The sequence below is a fragment of the Oryctolagus cuniculus genome, chromosome 16 (assembly GCF_051225735.1).
Source record: "Oryctolagus cuniculus isolate XC-2025 breed Fujian yellow rabbit chromosome 16, ASM5122573v1, whole genome shotgun sequence".
NCBI classification, from domain to species: Eukaryota; Metazoa; Chordata; class Mammalia; order Lagomorpha; family Leporidae; genus Oryctolagus; species Oryctolagus cuniculus.
Window position 1 is genome coordinate 84,318,036 of NC_142882.1, and position 27,410 is coordinate 84,345,445.

The window sequence follows — 27,410 nt, forward strand, 5'->3', positions numbered from 1 at the left end:
GATGAGAAGACGGAGTGTGAGCTGTGGTGTTGTTTTTCAGGTACGCCTACTACTACAGTGGAATTGGTGCTGGTGTGCTTGTTGCTGCTTACATTCAGGTTTCGTTTTGGTGCTTGGCAGCTGGAAGACAAACATTTAAAATTAGAAAACAGTTTTTTCATTCCATAATGCGCCAGGAGATAGGCTGGTTTGACGTGCATGATGTTGGAGAGCTGAACACCCGGCTCACAGAGTAAGTTTTACGTTTTGTTCAGATGTGGTCTTATTCTTAATAAAAATGAATTCATTGTCATCAGATCATTAGGAAAAGTTGGTGTATCATCACTCAGGCTTCTAACTGTGGAGCTAAGGTCCTTCTGAGCAGTGGTTGTGGCTGGTGCATCTGTTTTGTTCCCAGTGTCCTGGCGAGGCATGAGGGTACCTACATGACTCGCACTGAATAAGGGATTGGACTTGAGAATCCAGAAATCTGGGAGGGTGCAGCTGAGCAATGAGCAGCTGGAAGTTTTTGGGTGGAATACTTTTTGAGCATGCTTGCTGTATGTCTAGCTCCTGGGCTAAAGTAGACTCGAGTCCCATTGTGAATGACAGATACCCGACTAGGAACTTTAACCCTGCCAGACAAAGCAGATACCCTCATTACCAATTAATTTATCCCATAATCAAAACAAAACTGTGTTCAGGAGAAGAGTTCTGTGTTTACAGTTCTGACATCGGTTTCTAACACCATCTGTTCTTTTAGTGATGTCTCCAAAATTAATGACGGGATTGGTGACAAAATTGGAATGTTCTTTCAGTCAATGTCAACATTTTTCACCGGTTTTATAGTAGGATTTACACGTGGTTGGAAACTAACCCTGGTGATTTTGGCCATTAGTCCTGTTCTTGGACTCTCAGCTGCTCTCTGGGCAAAGGTAAGTGAAGGCTGGGTATTAAATTGTGACCTTTCCCATCCCCATAGAACGATCTGTTTACCATATGATAGCACTGGTTCTATATTTGATACTTGTTTTAAATCTTTTGTTCAGAATCAGCAGTATAAGCAGATCTTATCTTAGTGCTCCTCTTGCCAGAACTCCCTGCTGTCCTTGGCCCTGTGATTATCTGGGGAACAGTTAGAAAGAAAGAAGTACTCATCATCTGCCTTCATAAAAAGGACGTGAACTCAGTGCCGAATTCACATAGCAAGTAGAGGTTCAAGTTCAGTGAAGAGCACATGTGGACCATGCCATTAACAGCTTTGGCATTAGTTCATTTGGGGTTTGTAGATTTTTTTTTTTAATTTGCAAATTGATTTTACAGTTTTGTCAGCATTGCAAATCGATCTATGTTATTTAGATTTGAATCGGTTGTTACAGAATTATTTTAAGACAGTACATTTTTTCTAGTTCCTTGTGCATGTAAATCCTTAGCCTCCAGTTGTCTCTCCTAGTGAGGAAGGTGAGATAGCACAGTGGCCTTCCCCACTGTATACATCCCCCTCTGTATACATCTCTGAAGTGATTTTGTAAAACTTCATTTCCTTTCAACATGGTTCTGGGGATTTGATGTAAGAGTAGGACTGCCCCAGAGCAAATGTCCCTATATATAATTTTTGTTGCGTTCAGCATAGTTTGGAGAAGATGCTACAGATTCATGCAGCGAAAAGATGTAAGTCGTGGAAGACCAAAGAAAACCAAGCCTAACACCAAATAAGCCTGGCTATTAGTATTTAAAAGTTTTAAAAATGTTACCCTGGAAGACAAATGTTGTTTGTGCAAACAGTACTGTTTGTTGAGTGTCTGCTCTCAGACAGACAGACACGTTGGGATTCTGAAGCATACATATTGTTTGATTTCACAGAGGAAGAAACTGAAGTTAATTTGTTACTTAGACTAATAGAGTTGAATTGGAGTTCCTCATGGTTATTGGTTAGTTTAAATATTTGGCAAAAGCGGCCGGCGCCGCGGCTCACTAGGCTAATCCTCCGCCTAGCGGCGCCGGCACACCGGGTTCTAGTCCCGGTCGGGGCGCCGGATTCTGTCCCGGTTGCCCCTCTTCCAGGCCAGCCCTCTGCTGTGGCCAGGGAGTGCAGTGGAGGATGGCCCAGGTGCTTGGGCCCTGCACCCCATGGGAGACCAGGAAAAGCACCTGGCTCCTGGCTGCTGCCATCGGATCAGCGCGGTGCGCCGGCCGCAGCGCGCCGGCCGCGGCGGCCATTGGAGGGTGAACCAACGGCAAAAGGAAGACCTTTCTCTCTGTCTCTCTCTCTCACTGTCCACTCTGCCTGTCAAAAAAATAAAAAATAAAAAAATAAAAAAAAAAATATTTGGCAAAAGCTTCTAGCTGTTAATTGATTTTTTTTTTTGTTTACTAGGATATTAAGCAAGGTGCAAACTCCTCACATAAGTGCTTGTTGAAAAACTATCAGAAATATATTGGTGTCCATTCTAATTTCAGAAATTGCACCATAATTCAGTCTTTTATAATTAATTTTAAATTCCTTCAGATACATTTCCTTAATAAAAAGGAAATGATTTCAGATGGAGTTCTCAAATTCTCTGGTTGTCAGCCATGTTTAAAGAAAAAGTGGCCCTTTGTCCAGTGATTCTGACATACTCCTCCCCAACTGATACTTGCCAAAGCAAACAGGAACATTAGGAAGGACCCCAGTCACACCCAGTGGCCTATCTAGGAAGTCTTCTTATACTTGTGTTACCAAGACCCTCTTCCCCTGCCCAGGGGTGCTGAGATAGCTGGAGGGCTCTCAGAGGGGAAGTCCCATACTGTTTACCCACCAAGAGATTCCTGCTCTTCGACTTTGGTAAACTACTTCCACTTCCTCAGGTAACAGAAGCAAGGGCTGGGGGGCCCGCAGCTGCAAATGGAACCAAGCTGAGCAAAACCATTGCCACAAAGGCTCCAAATATTTAAACTGTCACTGGACCCACAGCTCACAAAAGTAGACCAAGAATACCATGCTAAACCTGAACAGTATGACTGCCTGCTAAAGCAAAAGATTCAAACAGGAACCAGCATCTCCTAACATGATAGAAAATTCAGAATACAATCAAAAGTTAACTTTTATACCTAGAACTAAGAAAATCACAACTGGAATGAGGGAGGAAAAAACCCATACAATTAACTGACACCAGCACTGAGCTAAATCAGATGTTGGAATCATCTGACAAGGATTTGAAATTATTTATTTACTTACCTGAGAGGAGGAAGAAGGGAGAGGGAGGGAGAGAAAGAGACAGACAGACAGACTGGGGTTGGGGTGACCCCTATCCATTGGGTCGTGCTCTTAATGCCCAGGAGGAGTGAACTTGCTGTAGTCTCCATGTAAGTGAACCAGTAACTTGAGCCATCACCGGCCTCTCTAGGTGCACGTTAGCAGGAAGGTGGAATCAAGAGTAGAACTGAGATTCAGACCCAAGCACTGCAACATGGAAGGTGGACATTCCGACTAGTGGCTTAAATGTTAGACCAAATGCCTGTCCTACTGACAAACATTTTAAAACAGCTATTTAAAAATGCCTTGCTAGGCCGGCGCCACGGCTCACTTGGCTAATCATCTGCCTGTGGCGCCAGCACCCCAAGTTCTAGTCCCAGTCGGGGTGCCGGATTCTGTCCCAGTCGCTCCTCTTCCAGTCCAGCTCTCTGCTGTGGCCCGGGAGGGAGTGAAGGATGGCCCAGGTCCTTGGGTCCTGCACCCGCATGGGAGACCAGGAGGAGGCATCTGGCTCCTGGCTTCAAATCGGTGCAGCAAGCCGGCTGTAGCGGCCATTTGGGGGGTGAACCAACGGAAGGAAGACCTTTCTCTCTGTAGACCTTTCTCTCTGTCTCACTAACTCTGCCTGTCCAAAAAGAAAAAAAAAAAAAAATGGAGTAGCTGAGACTCACAGGATACTGACATTGCATGTAGTGGCTTAACCTGCACACAATGTTGGCCTTGATAATGTAATTTATTTTTCAGAAGAAAAAAAGGAGACATTGATATGTCGGACTTGATCGATATAAAAGCTAGTTTATGGCCGGCGCCACAGCTCACTTGGCTAATCCTCTGCCTGCGGCGCCAGCACCCCGGGTTCTAGTCCTGGTAGGGGCGCCAGATTCTGTCCCGATTGCTCCTCTTCCAGTCTGGCTCTCTGCTGTGGCCCAGGAAGGCAGTGGAGGATGGCCCAGATCCTTGGGCCCTGCACCCACATGGGAGACCAGGAGGAGGCACCTGGGTCCTGGCTTCGGATCGGCGCAGCAAGCCAGCTGCAGCGGCCATTTGGATGGTGAACCAATGGAAAAAGGAAGACCTTTCTCTGTGTGTGTGTGTCTCTCTCTCACTGTCTAACTCTGCCTGTCAAAAAAAAAAAAAAAAAAAAAAGCCAGTTTACATTGTGAATGCCCATATCAAGTAATAAAAAGACTGGCAAGGAATGATAGGAAAACCACATGTCTGACCACAAACCACTCTAGAATACATAAAGAGCTTTCAGTACTCAACAGTGGGGACTGGCTAAGCTTCAGCCAATAGTGCGGGCATCCTATATGGGCACTGGTTTGTTTCTAGGCTCCTGTTCAGATGGAGCTTTCTGGCTGGGCCCTGGGAAATCAGTAGAAGGTGGCCCAAGTCCCTGGGCCCCTGCATCTCCCTGGAAAACCTGGGAAGAGGCTCCTGGCTTCAGATAGGCCTAGCTCTGGCTGTTGTGGCCATCTGGGGTATGACCCAGTGGATGGAAGAGCTTTCTCTTTCTCTCCCTCTCTCTAACTCTGCCTCTCAAATAAATAAGTAAATAAATAAATAGAAAAATGCCCAGCAGTGAAGAAAGGAAGAATGCATTGAGAATGTGCATTTAATCATAGACATTTCCAGAGAGGATGTAGGGCTGGAAGTAAGCACGTGGAAAGTTGCTCAGTGTGGTTAGCCATCATTGAAATGCAGATTCAGCCACAAGAAGCTGTCACTGCGCATCTGTCAGGATGGCTGAATTTAAAATTGTGAGACAGCACATGCTGGAGAAAGTGCAGAAAACTGGGTTCCTCGTAGATCAATGGAGGGAACTGAAAATGGTGGAGTCACTCTGGGCGAAGGTTTTCCAGTTCTTTATAAAACTCAAGGTGCAATTACTGTGTAACCAAGCAGTGACACTGCCTGCTTGCGTCTGGAAGAAAAGAAAATTATGTTGCCATAATAACCATGTTCAGGAGAGCTTTATGGTGGACTGTTAATAACAGTCACCAAAGGGAGACAGTCCAGACTGCCTTGGACACGTGAGAGGCAACAGACTATCAGGTCTGGGCCTCGGAATGCTCCCCAGCTATAGAGGGGAAGGAGCTGTTGACAGGTGCAGCACCCTGGATGAGTCTCAGACTTACTGTGTGAAAAAACGCATCCTGAAAGCTCCCTTACTGATGCCTGTACTTTTAAGTAATTAATAGAGATAATGGGGGAAGGAAGAGTAGAGACAGAGGTGGCTGTGGCTGTAAGGGCTGAGGGCACCTGTGTGGGCTGTTCTCTCATGCCTGTGGCAGCTGGTGTGTGATCTGCACAGGTAGTACTGTTGCTTAGAGTGACATGCATCATGAGTGCTGGGAAATCTGAGTAATGTTGATGGGTTACATCAGTGTTAAATCCCTCATTGTGATATTGTTCAGTAGTTTTCAGATACAACTATTGGGAGGCACTGGATAAAGTATGTATGAGACAGTGTGTTTTGTTTTATATGCCTGCAGGAGTCCACCACGATCTCAAATAGTTAAATAGATAAAGCACTTACAAAATGATTTCTAAAAAATCTATGTTGAGAAATGGAAAAATGATATAAAAATATAGGAAATAGACTGATAGTGCTAACAGAGTAGTCCACAACAGCCTGTGAATTATTTATTGAAAGAATGTAGTATTGTTGACTCAGAATCTTGCTACAAATTGGTTATGTGTAGTCTGTACTGAGACGGTTGCCTGCTTTCCCAATCTAGCTTCAGGTAGTAACCTTGGTCCTGCCCTTGCCAGTTGGTCCAGCTTTTGTCCTCCTGCATGTGGCAGTGCTTGGTTTCAGACTTAGTGCTGTGGCTGTCCCGTGAGGCTTCGAAGCTACGTGGACTCAGTCTTGACGCCTGGATATCCCACCTAATACTGAGCCTCTTCATGCTTCCATTTCCTCCTGTGTTAAGTGGGGGAAATAATACCCCCCTCTTGGACAGTTGAGAAGCGTGAAGGAGATCTGGCTCAGGAGACAAATGAAGAATCAAAGGGCATCTAGGAAACAGACCTCCCTGGTGGCCAGATGAACAGGGTTCGTCCTGGAGCAGCAGCAGAGGAAACGCTTTGCTTTCCCTGATGTTAAAACCTTCTTAAATCCTCTTAGCACCTGTCCCCCACCTTCCCCTGGCCGCCCACTTTAACACAAGTTATGCACCTGCTGTTGAGTGCATATCATATTTCTTTGATAGGGTGCCTGTTTCTGTATTTGTTTATGATGACACAGTAGTAAATACTTTTTTCTAAATTTTTTTGAGATTTATTTTATTCTAAAATTTCACATCTTATATTTACTTGGGAGGCTCTATGAGGCTTTCAGTAGGAAAATAAAAGTTGCAGTTAATCTGTTAAATCCCATCTCAACCCAAAATGAATTTGGGTGACTTACAGAGCTAAAGTATGAGGGTACTTCAAAAATGTATAGAAAATGGAATTATAAGGTAAGTTATTTTTGTTTAAATACCTTCCAGAATCCATTTATGCTACTACAAAATAGAATATCATGACCAAAGACAAGTAAAAGATTTTGTTCTGTGTGTATTAATCTGCAGTCATCATTGTGTGTATAGTTTTACTTTACAAATGATAAAATTGACATTAAAAATTTTAGATCTGAACTTTCATTTTTAAACAGATAATGTCTTCATTTACTGATAAAGAACTGTTGGCGTATGCAAAAGCAGGAGCTGTGGCTGAAGAGGTCCTAGCGGCAATTAGAACTGTGATTGCGTTTGGAGGACAACAGAAGGAACTGGAAAGGTTTGAGTTTGTTTATGAAGTTACATTCCTAGTTGCCCGTATGCCTTTCAGACTGACAGTGTTAACTTTAAGGGCTTTCTCTTATGCTTGTTTCCTTAGATACTTTAATGGTTCTATTAATACACAACCAGTATTCTGGAGAAGCTGAAATTCTACTTGAACTCTTCTTATATCTGCTAATTCAGAGGATTTTCTAGAATTTTCTGTGTGAGCAATAGAAAACTGGTTTTCTAAAGCTGAGTCATTTTATATCTGTGTGTGTGCATGCTCGCATGCATGCCTGTTGAACTGTTTGTTGATTCTCCAAGATTGAATGAGTATCTTATGCATGATCTCTGGGGTATGTGTTCACTTGTAGTTCATATTTCATCCCTACTCTGTTGAGATGCTCAATGATTTTGAGGATAAAAATAAAACCAAAACACATTTGTACAAAAGTTCAGGATATTTTTATTATATATAATTTAATTATATATAATTATATATAATCCATTTAATTAGATTTCTGATAGTATAGGTGGTAATTTATTGAAGTTTATAACATTCATTAAATCCATTGATTTTTGAGCAAAGCCAGGGATTTCCCATTAAAAATGAGTTCTGACCCATTGATACTGGAATGTCTGGTAGAAGAAATGAAAAACTGCTGAAGATGGATGATCTAAACGTCGAAGCTGAGAAGTTAGAAAAAAAAAAAAGTAAAGCATTAGATAATATTTTTTAAAATTTAAAGAAAATTAAATGGAGTGGACAGTTGGTGCAGTGGATAAGGTACTGTTTGGGAAGCCTGAATCACACATTGCAATGCTTAGATTCAGATCCCAGCTCCACTTCTGATTCTAGTTTCCTGCTCAGTGGTGTTCTGCAGGGCAGCAGAGGATAGCTCAAGAACTTGGGTCCTTGCCACCCCACTGGATTGAGTTCCAGGCTCCTGCCCCATTTGTTGGGGACATTTGTGGACCGATGGATGGAAGATCTTTGTCTCTGCTTCTCTCTATTTCTTTACCTTTTGAACAGAATGAAAGTAAGTTAAAAAAAATTTATAGTTAGTTTATAAGTTTATCGATCTTCCATTTTTTGTTTTACTTTTCTATGAATTTTTTTTGAAATTTATTAGGATAAAGCTATGTTTTTTAAAATAGAAAATTAGCTATCAACATAGCTTTATCCTAATAAATTTCAAAACCCTGATGTTATAGATAGTATGCTAGAAAAATATGGGAAAAAAGGAGCCTTATTTTTATGAGGCTAGTGTAACTCTGGTAGCACAACCAAACAGGAATAATATGAGAAAGGAAAATTAAATGACAATTTCACTTAAATACATAGGAACAGGAATTTTAAGTAAAAAATTATTAGCTAAAAAGTCCATGTGAGAAACACTAGGTTAAAAAAAATCCTGATTATTTTGGCTTTATCTTACGAATGCAAAGATTATTCATCATTAAGAAATATTTTAATATAATTAATCATTAACAGATTAAAAGAAACATTTTGATAGGTGGACCAGAAGCATTAAATATGTATGATTCATGACAGAAACTTACAAAACTGGCAATAAAACATTAACTGTCTTTTCTAAAAAATATTATTTATTTAAGAGTTAAACAGAGAGGGAAAGAGAGGCAGAGAGAGAGAGGTCTTCCATCCGCTGGTTCACTCCCCATTTGGCTTCAGTGGTCGAAGCCAATCCGAAGCCAGGAGCTAGGAGTAATCTTCTGGGTCTCCCATACGGTTACAGGGACCCAAGGACTTGGGCCATCTTCCACTGCTTTCCTAGGCCATACCAGGGAGCTGGATCGGAAGTGGAGCAGCTGGGACTCAAACCAGCGCCCATATGGGATGACGGCACTGCATGCGGCAGCTTTACTGGCTATGCCACAGTGCCAACCCTATAACTCCCTTAATCTAATAAAAGGCCTACATCTACAGGAAGACCCACAGGAAACATTTACATAATGAAAGCAATACATACGATTTTATCTGTGAATTTGAAAATAATTTTTAAAAACCCAAAAAGCAAATATGGAATGAGACCAGTATGTCTGCTAGCATCATTTTGTTTAGCCTTGCAGTACTATTGGATGAGGCCAACGAAACTATGAAGAATAAAAATAATAATAAAGCAAAAAGAAATAGGGTGTGAACGAAGCCATCATTTTTCTCACATATGATTGTCTACAAAGAAATTCCAGCAGACTCTAAGCTAACAGAGTACAGTAAGATCTCTAGGACTTGATCAGTCTTCAGGATCCATAGCATTCCTGTAGATTAGCGATGAGCAATTAGAAAGCATTTAGTGCCTGTGTTTCGTTAACTCTGAGATGCTCACTTTCCCCTATGGTTGATCATTTCTGAAACTGGAATAAAGCTTACAGTGAGTGTCATCTGTCATTTGCCTGGGGTCTGGATTGAAGTCAGGCTCTTCTAGGCAGGACTTAAGTGTGCTTCTGCCACTCAGCAGGGGCACTGCTACCCAGCGACCTTCTTCTGTTCAATTCCGTGTCTTACTGGCAGTGTGAATGCAACCTCCTACCTGCCTACGACTGCCTTGTGGTTCAGATTCTCAGGCGCCATCGTTTTCCCTCCCTTCATCTGGTGCCAGATTGAGAAACGTGAGCCGTCCTGCTGCCCCTTACCTGGTGGCGTGTGTGTGCTTCTTACGTGAGGCCATAACCCTTTGGGTTCTAGCTCTACACAGAGTGTCCTGTCCAGCTCCTTTCTTATTGCTCCAGAAATTACAACTGTACTTCTTAGAATCAGTGACATCCTAAATTTAAGGTATATGACAATCTTTTTAAAAGGTTTGTGCAACAAAAGCAATGATGATATTTGGGTTGTAACTTGGATAAGGAAGGAAAAAACATTGTGGGAATCAAGTCCAACATTCACAACATGTATAAATTTGATAATTTCAGTTCACTAAAGATTTAAAGGAACTCAGTTTTTTTAATGGAATGCTTTAATTATTTAGGTACATAAAGATTTTCCCAGAGAAGATGGTGATACATTATTAATTAGAAGAATAAGTAAGCAGGTTTCCATAGCTGTACTCAGAGACTCAATTTATGTGTGAAACTGTTTCTTTAGAAGATATTAGTTACTTGAATCAATCTTTGGAATGTTATTCTGGGGTGGAGAATTAAAATTAGTTTTGTCTTGGAAAATGACTAGACACAAGCCTAAAACCTCATGGCCTAATGTTCTATCCAGCTTGACCTTGACCATTAAAAAAAAAAAAAAAAAAAAAAAAAGCAAGATTGATTTATTTATTTGAAAGAGTTACAGAGGAGATATTCAGTCTGCTGGTTTACTTCCCAGGTCCACAACAGCTGGGGTTGGGCCAAACTGAAGCCAAGAGCCTGCAGCTCCATCCAGGTCTCCCACATGGGTGGCATGGGTTCAAGTACTTGAACCATCTTTCTCTGCTCTCCGACATGTGTTAGCAGGGAGCTGAGTTGGAAGTGGAACAGCTGGGATTTGAACTGGAATTCATAGGAGATGCCAGTGTACAGGTGGTTGCTGTACTTGTTGCACTGCAATTCTGGCACCATTGACCACTTCTTAAAAGTTCATTCAGGGCCGGCGCCGCAGCTCAATAGGCTAATCCTCTGCCTTGCGGCATCGGCACACCAGGTTCTAGTCCTGGTCGGAGCGCCAGATTCTGTCCTGGTTGCCCCTCTTCCAGTCCAGCTCTCTGCTGTGGCCTGGGAAGGCAGAGGAGGATGGCCCAGGTCCTTGGGCCCTGCACCCCATGGGAGTCCAGGAAGAAGCACCTGGCTCCTGGCTTTGGATCAGCGCAGCGCGCCAGCCGCGGCGGCCATTGGAGGGTGAACCAACGGAAAAGGAAGACCTTTCTCTCTGTCTCTCACTGTCCACTCTGCCTGTCCAAAAAAAAAAAAAAAAAAAAAAGTTCATTCAGGGCCAGCATCATGGCTCACTAGGCTAATCCTCTGCAGATTCTCTCTGTCTCTCTCTCACACTGTCTTAACTCTGCCTGTCAAAAAAAAAAAAAAAAAAAAAGTTCATTCATTCAGCAAATTTGTCTAATACCTACCACAGGGGCCAGCCTGTGGCGCCAGCAACCACATGGGCACCAGTTCTAGTCCCAGCTGCTCTACTTCTGATCCAGCTCCCTGCTGATATGCCTGTGAAGGCAGTGGAGGATGGCTGAAATCCTTGGGCCCCTGTACCCACGTGGGAGACCTGGAAGAAGCTCCTGGCTTCAGACCGACTGAGCTCCAGCAATTGCAGCAATTTGGGGAGCGAACCAGTGAATTAAAGACCTCTCTCTGTCCCTCTCTCTCTAACTCTGTCTTTTAAATAAATAAAACAAATCTTAAAAAACAAAAAACAAAAAAAAGGCACCTACCATGCGCTAGGCACTGTACTGCTCTGAGTTCTCAAAAATGAGTTGGAAATCTGAGAAGCCCTCAGCCCAATGTGATCCTCAATCAGAACAGTAAATGAATGAGAATATAAGGAAGGAGTCATCTGTGAAATGAATTAAGTTGTAGATTTTTAAATGTGCTCTGAAAAAATCAGAGTATGCTAATGAGGATGAGGAAGACAGATATGGCCAGGGAAGACCTCTTGGAGGGGAGGGGTGCAGTGGGTGGGCAAGTCTCAGAGTGTCCAGAGGTGGCAGGGATTCTGTCTGTTGTGGGAAATATGGCTTGGATGCTTGGAGCTCAGTGAGTGACAGGAGGTTGGGGTGGGCAGGGGTTTGTTGCAGGCCATGGAGAAGAGTTAGGACTTGATTCCACAGGCATAGAGAAGCAGCCGCAGGTGTTATCAGGGTCATGGCCGTCCACATTGTATTTCTTTTTTTTTTTTTATCTTTTATTTAATGAATATAAATTTCCAAAGTACGACTCATGGGTTACAATGGCTCCCCCCCACCATACCGTCCCTCCCACCCACAACCCTCCCCTTTCCCACTCCCTCTCCCCTTCCATTCACATCAAGATTCATTTTCGATTATCTTAATATACAGAAGATCAGCTTAGTATACCTTAAGTAAGGATTTCAACAGTTTGCTCCCACACAGAAACATAAAGTGAAAAATAATAGATGATTTTTTTAAATGATGATGAAATCAGATCAGACCTATTGTCATGTTTAATCCCAGTGAGAGTCAAGTTGGGAGTTGATAATTTCTTTTTTTTTTTTTTACAGAAGATCAGTTTAGTGTACATTAAGTAAAGAATTCAATCGTTTGCACCCCCATAGAAACACAAAGTGAAATATACTGTTTGAGTACTCGTTATAGCATTAAGCCTCAGTGTACAGCACATTAAGGACAGAGATCCTACATGAGGAGTAAGTGCACAGTGACTCCTGTTGTTGACTTTACAAATTGACACTCCTGTTTATGGCATCAGTAATCTCCCTATGCACCAGTCATGAGTTTCCAAGGCTATGGAAGCCCCTTGAGTTCTCCGACTCTTATCTTGTTTAGACACGGTCATAGTCAATGTGGAGGTTCTCTCCTCCCTTCAGAGAAAGGCACCTCCCTCTTTGAAGACCTGTTCTTTCCACTGGGATCTCACATTGTATTTCAAGACCGTTGCTCTGTCAGGGGTCTAGTGAATGCATGGGAGCTGACTGACAGAAGCAGTGAGACCTGGGAGGAGGCTGGTATGCGATTATGGTGCCTCATCTGGAGAGGAGGGAGGAGGAGGGGTGACAGGTACCTAGGCTGGTGGTGGAACTTGCAAGTGGAGTTGATAAGGCTGTTCTTAGGCCAAGCATGATCCTTCAGTTTTCTTTCTAGTTCTTTCCCTTCCCTTCTTTGTTTCCACATAAGAATAAAAGTCTTAGTCTGACTTTCTCTTCAAATTAACAGATGCAGGAGGAAGCCAGCTCTCTTGGAGTGGAAATTTACCTGGAGGTTAAAATGAGCTTAATTCTATAGTACAGAATAGTTTGTTCTCCTTAATTTAAGAATGTTCTTCTCTCTTATGTATGTCTTAGAAATGTTACATTAGTATTGATTTCTGTTTGCTTAATCAAAATTGTTGCTTGCTCTCTTATATGTGGCTAACTTGCATCACTGATTTTCACAGGACTTACTATTTTCTGAGTATCAATGCTTTTGTTATATAACTTTAATGCGTTTTAGGAACTCCTGCTTTAATTATCATTTCCATACTAAAGTTTTTAATGAATGAATAATGATTTTTAATATCTGGTTTCATATGTGTAACATTTTATTTAAAGAAACCTAATTTTAGTAACAAAAATCCTATTGTAAAAGAAATATTGTTCATGTCTCATCCTGCCTTACCCTTTTTTCTTCATTTGTGTTTTCTGGTATCTTAATTATTTTCTTCCTTATATTGCTTCTTCCTGTACAATGTGACCCTCGGCTGCATAGGACAACTTCCTATAAGTGAAATGGTTTCTACATTAGTCTCGGTAAGCAAGAACTGAAATAAAGGAGAGAAAGTATGAGTCATAAGCTTCGAACTGTAACCATGCGTGATATATTCCTAGTAGTACCTTCTGCCTCAGATCAGCTCATAAAGTTTTGTGTGTATGAGTGTATGTGTGCATGTGTATTATATGTATGTAAATCTCATCTATTGAGCCATGGTCTTCACAAGTAATTTCTTTGTTGAGAGATCATAATTGACAAGTTGGGAATTTACATTTGGGAAGCCTAAAACTAGTGCTGGTTAATGTTTTATCACCGTGAGGTTCTGTGTAACTTTGATCTTGGGTGCATATGATTGGGATATGCATTTCCTTTGGCTTGCTTTGTAACCGGTCGGGTAGCTGGTTATAAAACACAGTCATAATGTCAAGGAAGAGTACATGCGTGTGTGTGGCAAGACTGGCACATGCTAGTGGACAGAGTCCTCCAAGGAAAATCAGTGTAATACTACATGATATTTATATAGGCAAGTGTTTTATGGGGCCGAGACCTCATGCTTCTATATGGAAGTGAGTTGCTTCCTTGAACAGTTTATATAAGCGTCTCCTTTCTGCAAGGCAGCTCTGGGTTCTGTAGAGAATTGTAATCAAGGAGAGGAAGACGAATTAAGGCTCAGTGTAAACTCTCCTGTTTCTCTAATAATTTTTCCTTGGTTCTGTTTTTGCAGAATTCTTTCTTTATCTAACCCTGGGCCCTGTTAGCTTATCTCCACCTCTCCTTAAGCAGGACAGTCAGTTTTTAAGTAAAGTCAAAAGACACTAGCTCCTTTGGCTTTCACGTTAGGAACAGAGCACTGTCAGAGATTAACTGTTACTATCTTTACATCGTAAGAACTGGAAAAAGAACCTGTGATGTGCCATTTGTTTTACTTGCTTGTTTTTGCCCCCTTTTGTGTAATTCTCTGTACTGTGTTTGCTGTAAGACATATGAATAGGCCTTCTCCATGTCTGGCTAATACAGGATAAACTTCTGTGCTGTGAACAGGTTACAGGATTATAGATAGGCTGAGATTTTGATTTGCTTACCTCTGAGGCAGCTGGAAAGCCCAAGCCACCAAGCCACAGGCTGGATGGAGGGGACGGGCCATAGGCAACCTGTGGAAGGGATGAAGGGAGGACACTGGTACCTCATGATGGGTTATTACATATTTTTCACCTAAATAATCTTGGTAGGCTAGTGATTGTTTAAGCAGATATTGATAGAAATAAGATAAATTGTATAGATTATTGAAATGTGATAGCTTAACACTCTTAAAACGCTCTTAACACTGTGAACTGTTCTGTTGGTCCTTCTCAGAGTCCCAAAGGGAAGCCAAGAGGGGAACAAACTGTTTCCAAAACTTCCTTAAGATTCAAAGATTTAAACAATCACTTGTGTTTAGTACTTCCCAGTATTGTGTCTTCGTTTGATCAGGTAATTAAAGTTGTGTGCAGATTTTAAAGGGAAGACACCAGTTTTTTTATGATTTCTATTTTGTGTATGAAACAACACAAGTTGTGGAAATCTGATAAATATTTCTCCACTTACTTTACTACCGCTAAGACCAGAGAAGGAAGTTTTACAAACACTATCCACACATGAATAACTTAATCTCTATAAGCCTCAGTTTCCTGTTCTACAAAAAAGGGGATAAGATATTACCAATATCACAGGATTAAGGCAGGAGCAATAGGAGACATTCATTCCATGTATACTGCAGGGCTCAAAAACTGTCATACTACAAGGATGCATTTCTTGGATTTGTATGTGATAACTTCTGTTCTTTTTCCCAGGTACAATAAAAATTTAGAAGAAGCTAAAAGAATTGGGATAAAGAAAGCTATTACAGCCAACATCTCTGTGGGTGTTGCTTTCCTGCTGATGTATGCATCGTATGCGCTGGCCTTCTGGTATGGAACCACCTTGGTCATCTCAAAAGAATATTCTATCGGACAAGTGCTCACTGTAAGTGGGGTATTAAGAAATAAAAACTAGAAATGCAAATGAAATCTAGTGCTTTTTGGCTTGACTTTACAGTAATATATATTTTTAGAAAACTTATTTAATAAATAAAAATTTCAAAAGTACAGCTTTTGAATTATAACAGTTCTTCCCGATAACCACCCTCCCACCCAAAACCATCCCGTCTCCTACTCCCTCTCCCATCTCATTCTTCATTAAGATTCATTTGTAATTATATTTACATACAGATGATCAACTCTATACTAAGTAAGGATTTCAACAGTTTGCATCCACACAGACACACAAAGTATAAAGGACTGTTTGGAGACTAGTTTTACCATTAATTCTCATAGTACAACACATTAAGGACAGAGGTCCTACATGGGGAGCAAGTGCACAGTGACTCCTGTTGTTAACACTTGACACTCTTATTTATGACGTCAGTGATCACCCGAGGCTCTTGTCATGAGCTACCAAGGCTATGGAAGCCTCTTGACTTCACAAACTCAGACCTGATTTAGACAAGGCCATAGTCAAAGTGCAAGTTCTCTCCTCCCTTCAGAGAAAAGTACCTCCTTCTTTGATGGCCTCTTCTTTCCACCGGGTCTCACTCACAGAGATCCTTCATATAGGTCTTTTTTTTTTTGCCACAGTGTCTTGGCTTTCCATGCCTGAAATGCTTTCATGGGATTTTTAGCCAGATCTGACTGCCTTAAGGGTTGATTCTAAGGCCAGAGTGTTGTTTAGGGCATTTGTCATTCTTTGAGTCTGCTGTGTATCCCACTTCCCACATTGGACGGTTCTCTCCTTTTTAATTCTATCAGTTATTATTAGCAGACCCTGGTCTTATTTATGTGATCCCTTTGACACTTAATCCTATCTTTATGATCAGTTAGTGTGTGCTAAACTATATATCTCCTCCCTCTCTTATTCCCACTCTTATTTTCTTTTTGACAGGCAGAGTTAGATAGAGAGAACAGAGAGAAAGGTCTTCCTTCCTTTGGTTCAACCCCCAAATGGCCGCTAGGCCTGTGCACTGTGCCAATCTGAAGCCAGGAGCCAGGTGCTTCCTCCTGGTCTCCCATGTGGGTGCAGGGCCCAAGCACTTGGGCCATCCTTCACTGCCTTCCTGGGCCACAGCAGAGAGCTGGACTGGAAGAGGAGCAACCGGGACAGAATCCGGTGCCCCAACTGGGACTAGAACCCTGGGGTGCTGGTGCCGCAGCCGGAGGATTAGCCTAGTGAACCACAGCGCCAGCCCCCACTCTTATTTTTAATGAAGAGGCCATCATTTTAAGTTGGATTTAAACACCTAAGAATTACTCTGTGTTAAAGAGTTCAACCAATGGTATTAAGCAGAAAAAGAAAACTACAGTAATATATTTTGAACAGTTTCTGAATGCACTATTAGGTTGAAAATGTGGGAAGGAAATTAGATGCCTCCAACAATCAGTTTTGCTGTTATTTCTACAATCTTTTGCAGTGTTTCTCTGGTAGCCTAAGTAGTAGTAACCTTGGTAATCAATCTAAGGCATGAATGTTCATTTGGTAAGATTGTGCCCCACTTGATGCTAAGCATTTTACTTTTACTTTTCGATTTGCTATTCACAATAAGAAATGACAAAATATACACTTTTAACTTATTTTCATATCCTTTGGAATGACAGCTAATCCATCTCACAAATTCATGGTACTATAAATTGTTACGCTTCCTAAAAAATACTCTGTAAATTTTTTACATTTTAGTCCTATTCAAAAAAATTATTAGGAGGGGTTGGTGCTGTGGTATATAGTAAGTTAAGCATCTGCCTGCTGGAGCTGGCATCCCGTATGGGCACCTATTTGTGTCCTGGCTGCTCTACCTCCAGTCCAGCTCCTGATAGTGGCCAGGGAAAGCAGTAGAAGATGGCCCAAGTGTTTGGTCCTCTGTACTCACAGGGGAGACTTGGAAGAAGCTCTTGGCTCCTGGCTTTGGATTCACCCAGCTCCAACCATGTGACCATTTGGGGAGTGAACCAGTTGTTGAAAGACCTCTCTCTCTGTCTCTCTCTCTCTCTACCTCTGCCATTTGAATAAATAAATAAATAAATCTTCAAAAAAATTATTTGGAGATAGAAGCAGACAAGAAGAGCTTCTGTGTATCAGTTCCCTGCTCTCGAGCCCTCAGGGCTGTGGCTGGCCTGGGGCTGGGTCATGGTTGCATCTGCCGTGTGGGTGGCTGGGACCCAACTGCTGCAACCCTCGCTTCTGCCTCCTAGGGTCTGCATCAGCGGGAACCTGGACTTGGGAACAAAGCAGAGCTTGGATGTGTTCACTTCAGCGTGGGATGTGGGCATCTTAACCGCTAGGCCTGGCGCCCATTCCTACATTACAGAGCTTCAAACAAGCAGAGGGGCTTGTTATTTGACATTGTCCTCATTCATTTAGAGATGCTGAAACAGAACTCCAAGTTCGAGCTGTATTTTGCCGTAACAGAGTACATGCTATTAGCAGAGTGACTCATTTCCTTTTTCATAAGGGAAATACAATTGAGTTGAGTTAATGAGAGGCCACATTTTATTGAGCTGCTTGAAGCAGTTCTCTTGGTCAGGAACCAGGTTTGTAATACAGATACAAAAATGGCCCTTCTTGCTTTTTCACACCGTTGTGTCCTCAGGCATGTGTGAGGCTGTTCCCTCGGGAATGGCATTTTCCTAGGATGGTGATGCTGCGGTGAGGTGTGTTCTGTTGAACTGGAATGTTGGTGGCAGTTCAAATCCCCATTCACTGAATCCATTCCCAAAGTGGAGGCACCCAGAGTAGTGATAGTGGGATTTGATATCAATCCCAGTTTATTCAAATTCCCTCATGCCACCTGCTGGCTGGGTGCCTTGCAGTGGCCATCTACACTTCGGTGCCTCCTTTGGCTCTTCTAGCAAAGGCCGTTCCAGGAGTGGCGTGCCCTGACTTTCATTGTTGTCAGAAGAGCTGGCTGAGACGATGATGTAGAGTCACTCCAGACAGTTTGACTCTTGTGTGATTTCTGAAGAGACAAGTTGTGACATTGGTTCTCTTCAGCCCAAAGAGGAACAGAGTTGGGTATTTACCAGTAAGGAGCTGATTTGGGGGCCGGCACCATGGCTCACTTGATTAATCCTCCACCTGCGGCACTGGCATCCCATATGGGCACCGGGTTCTAGTCCCAGCTACTCCTCTTCCAGTCCAGCTCTCTGCTGTGGCCCGGGAAGGCAGTGGAGGATGGCCCAAGTGCTTGGGCCCTGCACCTGCATGGGAGACCAGGAGAAGCACCTGGCTCCTGGCTTCGGATCGGCACAGTGCCGCCGTAGCGGTCATTTGGGGGGTGAACCAATGGAAGGAAGACCTTTGTCTCTGTCTCTCTCTCATTGTCTATAACTCTACCTGTCAAATAAATTTAAAAAAAAAAAGAAGCTGATTTGCATGAAACAAACCTGCAATCTTGTTTCTCAGTTCTAAGAGAGATGGCAGTGTGGGGAGGAATGTGAGATACAGCCTGATAAAGAATCATGCCATAGTTGTGTGTGCTTTGTAATTTTTGAAATTTATTTATTTTTAAAGATTTATTTATTTATTTATTTATTTGAAAAACAGAGTTACCAAGAGGCAGAGACAGAGAAGTCTTCCATCTGCTGATTCACTCCCCCAAATGGCTGCAATGGCCAGAGCTAAGCTAATCTGAAGCCAGGAGCTTCTTCTAGGTCTCCCACTTGGGTGCAGGGGCCCAAGCACTTGAGACATATTCTACTCCTTTCCCAGGACATAGCAGAGAGCTGGATCAGAAGAGGAGCATCTAGGACACTAACTGGCGCCCATATGGGATATTGGCACTGCAGGCAGCAGCTTTACCTGCTCTGCCACAGCACTGGCCCCATATGTGCTTTATAATTTACTAAAGATTTTCATAGGTAATTTCATCCAATGCACTATGTAGGGAAAACATAATCTTTCCAGATTTTGCAAATAAAGGAATTAAAGCCCAGAGATTTCAAGAGAATAGTATAAAGTTAGGTAATAACTGGTTCAACCTAATCCAGGGTTCAGAACCCGGTCTTCTCACTCTCTCTCCAGTGTTTGTTTCTATTTCACACTCTGATGATCTAAATAGAAATTCCTAGCCATTGAAGAAATACGTGAATAATCTGTTAGAATATTCTGTTGTCTAGAACTTACACTGTTGTTTCACTGAGCAACAGAAGCTAATTACTCATTCTCAGCAGTCAGGGGGTCAGCACTGTGGCATGGTGGGCTAAGCCTCCATCTGCAGTGCCAGCATCCCATAGGAGTGCCGGTTTTAGTCCCAGCTGCTTGTCTTCCAATACAGCTCTCTGCTATGGCCTGGGAGAGCAGTGAAGGATGGCCCATGTGCTACACCTGCTTGGGAGACTTGGAAGAAGCTCCTGGCTTCAGATTGGTGCTGCTCTGCCCATTGTGGCCATTTGGGGAATGAACCAACTGATGGAAGACCTCTCTCTCTCCTTCTCTCTGTAATTCTTGCAAATAAATAAATTCTTTTAAAAAAGGTCAAGGAAAGGATTGAAACTTTTAAAGTACATTATATATTTCTATTAAAAGTTATTTTATTTTTAACTGATGAATTGTATTATCTGGAATACAATGTAATGTTTTGCTGTTATATGTATACAGTGTTATATGTATTCAATCCAGTTAATTGACAAAGCTGCCACCCCACTTACTTGACATTTTTGGCAGTGCTACGTATGAGTACTCTGTTGGTTATTAACTTAAAATATCTTCAACGTCCATTGGTCATATGTTGCCTTGCCATTTAAAAATTGAATTAGCTATATCGGAAGAAAAAGTATGAAGATAGTTGCGCTGTACACTGAGTAAATCTATGGTTTTCCTTCATATTCTTCAGGTCTTCTTTTCTGTATTAGTTGGAGCTTTCAGTATTGGCCAAGCATCTCCAAATGTTGAAGCATTTGCAAATGCAAGAGGAGCAGCTTATGAAATCTTCAGGATCATCGATAATGTAAGTCTGAGATGGCCCTTGATTCACAAATTGAAAAGATTTTTGGGTTAAAAGTCACTTTCTTTGACAGTTTACCCAGCTTTCTGTGATGTATCACTAAAAGTCATTCTTACAACCAGGTAATATCCTAAAATTTTAATCTCTTTAGAAGCCGAGCATTGACAGCTACTCGGAGGCCGGGCACAAACCAGATAATATTAAAGGAAATTTGGAATTCAGAAATGTTCATTTCAGCTACCCTTCTCGAAAAGAAGTTAAGGTACAGTGATCTGTGCTTACTCGGTGATTAAGCAGTCAACTGGACGAGGAGTCTAGAGATCATAGAAACACTGTTTAAACAGAATATCGATTTGGACTGTTAGTTCATAAACCCACATCTGTGAATTTCCTGCAAGTTTCTCTCTCACTTGTCCTTGCAGATCTTGAAGGGCCTCAACCTGAAGGTGGAGAGCGGGCAGACGGTGGCCCTGGTGGGGAACAGTGGCTGTGGGAAGAGCACGACCGTCCAGCTGATGCAGAGACTCTATGACCCCACGGACGGCGTGGTGAGAGGACTCAGGCTGAGCAGTCGCTAGTACTGATTGTTCCCAGGTGATTCCCACTGCCAGTGAATGACCGTCCCCCCCCCGCTTCTTTGTATCAGGTCAGCATTGATGGCCAGGACATCAGGACCATGAACGTGAGGTATCTGCGGGAAATTACCGGCGTGGTGAGTCAGGAACCTGTGTTGTTCGCCACCACAATCGCTGAGAACATCCGCTATGGCCGAGAAGATGTCACCATGGATGAGATTGAAAAGGCTGTCAAGGAAGCCAACGCCTACAACTTTATCATGAAGCTACCTCATGTGAGTCCTTCTCCCCTGGTCTCTCCAGAGGCGCCAAGAGCAGGGGCTGGCTGACGCATAGGGGGCTGGAAGACCACTGGCAGTTGGCGGAAGTCTTTTCTAAGGAAGACTGTATTTTGTTAGTTTTTAAAAATTTTTACTTATTTGAGAGAGTTACAGACACAGAGACAGAAAGGTCTTCCCCCTGCTGGTTCACTCCCCAAATGGCCACAGTGGCTGGAGCTGGGCTGATGTGAAGCCAGGAGCCAGGAGCTTCTTCCAAGTCTTTCACTTGGGTGCAGGGGCCCAAGGACTTGGGCCATCTTCTGCTGCTTTCCTAGCCATAGCAAAGAGCTGGATCAGAAGAGGAGCAGCTGGGACAGTAACTGGCACCTTTATGGGATGCTGGTGATCCAGACAGAGGCTTTGGCTACTGCGCCTCAGCTCCAGCCCCAAGGAAGACTGTTTTCTTCAGATTTGAAAACTATAAGAGCACAGACAACTAGTGGTGGATGTTTCAAAATTGGTGTTGGTTGAGCCTAAGTTTTGAATGATTGGATTACGTTGCCCGTGAACCCTGTGGTTTTAGGGGATTACTTCCCAGTGGACAGTGTGAGCTGAGATAGCGTGTTCTTTTGCTAAATCCTTCTATGTTTTCTGTTGTAGAAATTCGACACTCTGGTTGGAGAGAGAGGGGCCCAGCTGAGCGGTGGGCAGAAACAGAGGATCGCCATTGCCCGTGCCCTGGTTCGCAACCCCAAGATCCTCCTGCTGGACGAGGCCACCTCAGCCTTGGACACAGAAAGTGAAGCTGTGGTTCAGGTGGCTCTAGATAAGGTGTGTGAGCCTCAATTCAACCTGGCTGATGAGCACTGAAACTTTCCACTGTTAATTCTTCTTGGTATGAATCTTAGAAGAGGAAATTTCTGGTAGTTTTTGGGTGATTTCTTTAGCTGTTAAAATAAAAGTATGAGGCTTTGAAGACTTTCTCTGTCTTCTTATTCAGTTTGTTTATTTCTCTAAAATGTTTAAGATTTATAATGAGTAAGTTATTACCTGAACACTCCTGTAGTTCTTTTTAATTAAAACAGAAATGTAGGCACAAATGAAAATCTGTCTTCATCATGAACATGGGTATAGGGATAACCCTGATATTTAGGTTTTGAAAGCTTGTAATACCAATAAGGAGACATCTCCAGGATGTTAACTGCCACTTCTGGGGTGTAGGGAAGAGAAACCTCTTAACCCTAGGATAAAGAAAAAGAGCCTGTGATGTGGGAAATGTGCCTAAGACATGACGTCCTTGGCTGCCAGCAGACCTTTCTGCAGTTCTCCTGTCCCGTGACTCACTTCCCAAGCAGGGTTTGCACGCTCACCGTGTGCCAGGCAAGCTCCGTGAGGACAGGGAGCATGGAGATCTTTGGATCAGAGGCGCTCTGAGTCACAGTGTCTCAGCAGAGCCCAGAGATGAACCTGTTTTTTTCTAGCTCTCTCCTCTAATAAGACAACACTGTGTGTTCCTTCCAACATCCTGCCAGTGTGATCAGTAGATTGTTGAAGAAGCAGCTCACTGAACATTGTGTGAACCTAAACAGCAGATGGAATTGTGGCTGCTTTTTTCCCCCCTTCCCTTTGCCTGTCTATGATTTCACATCTGTGTTTTCTCACTATTTTGCTTATTTGTGTTATTATTCTACTGTGGAGCTATGTATTAAATTATAAGCAAAAGCAATTTTAAGAATTTGTACTTAAAAATAATTTTCCTGGGGCCAGTGTTGTAGTGTAGTAGGTAAGGCTCCCTTCCATTTATTGCGTATACGTTTATTGTATATGAGAACTTTGCTGCCTTACATTTGTTGTCTGACGTGATCATCCAGGTGGTTCTATGAGTTGGGACATCAGGGTTCGCAGGGCTATTTTGTACCAGCACAGCACACTGTCCTATGTTTGTTTTGGTTGGTCAGTGCCTGGGCTGTAGGGTTTTGTAATTTTTTATAGGCCCCTGATTATTACTGCAAACAGATTGATAGAGGTTAAGTAAAATACTTAGGGACATACATAGGGGCAGGTGTTGTGGTGCAGAAGGTTAGCTTCTACTTAGGATGCCAGTATTCCATATCCCAGTGCCTGGGATTAAGCCCCAGTTCCTACACTTCTGATTGAATACCTGCTAAAGCACCTGGGAGGCGGCAGGTGCTGGCCTGAGTACCGGGGTTCCTGCCGCCCATGTGGCAGACCCAGATGGAGTTCCTGGCTTCCAACTTTGGCCTGGCTTAACCCTAACTGTTGTGGGTGTTTGAGGAATGAAAGCTCACTCTCTGTCTCTCTCCCTGTCTCTCTCTCTCTCTGTGGAATTTAAGTAAATATTTTAAAGAATTTAAAGGAATTTAAGTAAATTAAAGTTTTAAAGGAATTTAAGCAAATATTTTAAAGAAAGACATAAGTCTTTTAGAAGATATTTAGAGGTGTGTATATTAGTATATGAATGCTGTGTCTGTGTTTAATATAATGCAGATTAAATCATTATTGGTTGTACATACATTTACTGAAGTCACAGATTATCTCAGATAGCTTTGAAGATTTATAATGTCTGAAGTGTTAGTGTTCAATTAATATAAGTGGAATGAATGAGGTTTTTGGCATGTCATTGTTAAACCTGTTCTTTAAAAATTTTCTCTCTTTAGGCTAGAAAAGGCCGCACAACTATTGTGATAGCTCACCGCCTGTCTACAGTTCGCAATGCTGATGTCATTGCTGGATTTGATAATGGAGTCATTGTGGAGAGAGGAAATCATGAGGAACTCATGAGGCAGAAAGGCGTTTACTTCAGACTTGTCACAATGCAGGTGTGGTTTAACGCTAGAATTTTCCATAATTTCCCAGTTGATAAGATGATTTTGCTGGGTTCAATGCTATTAGTTGATTTTTCTTGAAAAGTAGGAAATAATACTTGAGGGATTCATGATCAGACTAGTGTTTTAGATAACTTTTCTCTTTTGAGAGGAGGAGAAGTGAAGGATCATGAGACAGGAGTTAAAAAGGTTTAAAGTGAGCTTTTATCAACAGTAGCAACATGTGGCTGCTGACCATTAGAAAGCCGGTTAATCTACACAGAAATGCTGTTCAGTAGAAAATGCACTCCAGAGGTACCGGCATTGTGGTGCAGCAGGTTAAGCCACTTCTTGCAACACTGGCATCCCATATGAGTGCTGGTCCCAGTCCTGGCTGCTCCACTTCTGATGCAGCTCCCTGTTAAAGCACCTAGGAAAGCAACAAAAGATGGCCCAAGTGCTTGGGCTCCTGCCACCCACTTGGGAGACCTGGATGAAGCTCCTGGCTCCTGGCTTCAGCCTGGCCCAGCCCCGGCCATTGTGCCCATTTGGGGAGTGAGCCAGTGGATGGAAGATCTTTCTCTTCTCCTTTTCTTCTGTAACTCTGCCTTTCAAATAAATGAATAAATATTTTAAAGAATGTTTGCTAGAACCTTAAGAATGATAACTCTAAAAATAAAATATCAGTAGTTTTTAAATACCAATTACATGTTAAAATAATATCATTGGTTATTGATAATAACACATATTAAGTTAAAACATGCAGTTAAGATTGATTTTACTTCTTTTCACATGTTTAATGTGACTTCTAGAAAATTTTTAAAGACTAATACAGCTCATGGTAGGGCTTGCTCCATATTGTTGTTGACAGCAGTGATCCAAAGCAAGCTTGATTGAGCCAGATACCCACAAGAAGGAGATGACCAGGTCAGATACATGGGCTGGATGCCATGTTTCCACACACTGAGTGGGATTCCTTCATATTTAATGGTCTTCATTTTCACATCTGTAATAAAAAAGAGTTGGGCAGTTGGTACAGCAGTTAAGCTGTTGCCTAGAAACTTACAACCTAAATTGGAGTCCCTGGGTTTGAATTTCAACACTTCTAATTCCAGCTTCCTGCTGACCTGTACCCTTGGAGGTAGCAAGTGATGACTCAAGGACTTGCATCAGTGCCACCCATGTGGGAGACCCAAGTGGAGTCCTGGACTCCTGGTTTCCACCTGGTCCAGCCCTGGCTGTTGGGTGCATTTGGGAAGTGGACCAGCAGATGAAAGAGCTCTCTCTGTCTTTCTATCTCTCTGTCTCTCTACCTATCAGATTAATAAAAATGAAACACTTCTTAAAAAATCACATATAAGAAACATCACTTTACTTTTATCCTTTCCTGTAATTACTTAAATTACCATTTTCCTTGATACCTGGTGTTCACTGTTTGGTTTTTATTGGTTAACTGAGCCTTTCCAGTTTACATATGATTTTTATTTATTTTAGACAGCAGGAAATGAAATTGACTTAGAAAATTCAGCTAGTGAATCTAGAGGTGAAAAAATGGATTTGGTGGAAATGTCTGCTAAAGAGTCAGGATCCAGTCTGATAAGAAGGAGATCAAGTCACAAGAGTTTTCATGGAGCTCAAGGCCAAGATGGGAAGCTTAGCACTACAGAGGCCCAGGTAAGGAGGAAGAGGTACAGTTTTATACCCTACATTCCCCACCATGGCTCCTTGGCCTTAATGGGTTGAGGGTGGGTAGGAGTAGACACAAGCACTGTCCCCCAGAGCACTTCTTAGCCAAAATGTGACCATTTTGGAATCAGTTTTGAATTGAAGAATGAGCATTTATAGGACAGGATATTTAGCCCTAGAATTTGTAGTATAGACTATAGTGTATCTTCAAATATAAAAATTTCTATCCTGTTTATCCTTCATCAATATTCCTGTTAGGTTCTGAATGCCAGATGTGTTAATTTTTGTGGAATTGTCACTCATTTTTTAAAAGTTCAGTGACTACCCTAACATTTCTGTTAGCACTTTTTTGGAAGCTGAAAATCTGCCAATTGATAAGGAATAAGAATCAGATGTGTTCCATTAGGAAACTGTGCATGTGGAAGAACTGTACATCACTTAATCAGCTCTCCATTCCTTTTTCTAACTAGTCTGTGGTGATATTTTATGTTTTCCAGAATGAAAATGTACCTCCAGTTTCCTTTTGGAGAATTATGAAGCTGAATTTAACTGAATGGCCTTATTTTTTGGTGGGTGTAATTTGTGCCATTATAAATGGAGGCCTACAACCAGCATTTGCAGTAGTATTTTCAAAGATTGTGGGAGTAAGTGTTCATGTCTCTTTTTCTTTTAAATTTACTTGTGAGTCCTGGCTGAAGAATGAATGGACCTTTTGTATTTCTACCACAATACATACACCAGAAAATCCATGTTCCTTCCTTCTGAATAGCTGACTTGGTGATATAATTGGAAGTCTGGTTTGCCATAGGAAAGCTGCCTTGTGAAACTTTGCCCTGGCACTCAATGTCTATCCAAGGCCCTGGAGACCAGTTCCCTGAAATACTCAGTAAGACTGATGAGATCACTTTCCCATCCCTATATGTGTGTACTCACCAAGACATGAGCAAGCCTAGCCTGGTCCTCTGTGAGATGTTGTTCTCATCTCAGTTGTCAGGATGGAAGCAAAAAGGACCACCTTCCTAAAGACTGACCATGATGTGCTGAATCTGCCTGATTTTAATGGTGGCATTTCCTCCCTTCCTCCCTTCCTTTCTTTCTTCTTTACTTCCCTCCTTTCCTTCCCACCCCCTTTTTTAAAAAAAAAGATTCATTTGAAAGAGTTAGAGACAAAGAGAGATCTTTCATCTCCAGTTCACTTTCCAGATGGTTGCAACGGCTAGCACTGGGTCAGGCCAAAGCAAGGAGCCTGGAATTTTATCCAAGTCTCCCATGTGAGTGACAGGGGTCCAAAGACTTGGGCCATCTTCCTCTGCTTTTCCCAGGCCATTAGCAGGGAGCTGGGTCAAAAGTGGAGCAGCTGGGACAAGAACCGGCAGCCATATGAGTTGCAGCATTGCAGGAGGCGGCTTTACCTGCCATGACGCAACACCAGCCTAATGGTGGCGTTTCTCATGGTCAGGAATGCTCTCTGGTCAGTGACAGATGTGCAGACGTTAAGCTCAAGATCCCCTTGCCATAGATGTTGAAATTGTGAAGAAAGATTGATTCAAAGATGTGTATGTCAAACAGTATCATGCATTTAGCAAAAACACGTAACTAGTCAGGTCTGCCCATGCCTGGCTAACTTTTTTCAGGTTGACATGTAAGAAATACGTTTTCAGTGCCTGTTCTGTGACAGG

General features: G+C 42.3%; 1 protein-coding gene across 2 annotated transcripts in view; it reads left to right on the forward strand.

The window, feature by feature from the left end:
- Positions 1 to 27,410, forward strand: part of ABCB1 (ATP binding cassette subfamily B member 1) — a 199,871-nt gene that overhangs the window by 135,733 nt on the left and 36,728 nt on the right. The window contains 14 exon segments of one of the 2 annotated variants that reach the window (NM_001082159.1): positions 41 to 232; positions 743 to 914; positions 6,873 to 6,997; positions 15,209 to 15,327; positions 15,330 to 15,352; positions 15,354 to 15,380; positions 20,275 to 20,388; positions 20,537 to 20,647; positions 20,808 to 20,933; positions 21,032 to 21,235; positions 21,881 to 22,051; positions 23,899 to 24,060; positions 25,540 to 25,719; positions 26,229 to 26,375. In NM_001082159.1, the coding sequence (NP_001075628.1) occupies positions 41 to 232; positions 743 to 914; positions 6,873 to 6,997; positions 15,209 to 15,327; positions 15,330 to 15,352; positions 15,354 to 15,380; positions 20,275 to 20,388; positions 20,537 to 20,647; positions 20,808 to 20,933; positions 21,032 to 21,235; positions 21,881 to 22,051; positions 23,899 to 24,060; positions 25,540 to 25,719; positions 26,229 to 26,375 (1,873 nt within the window). 2 annotated transcript variants of the gene reach the window in all.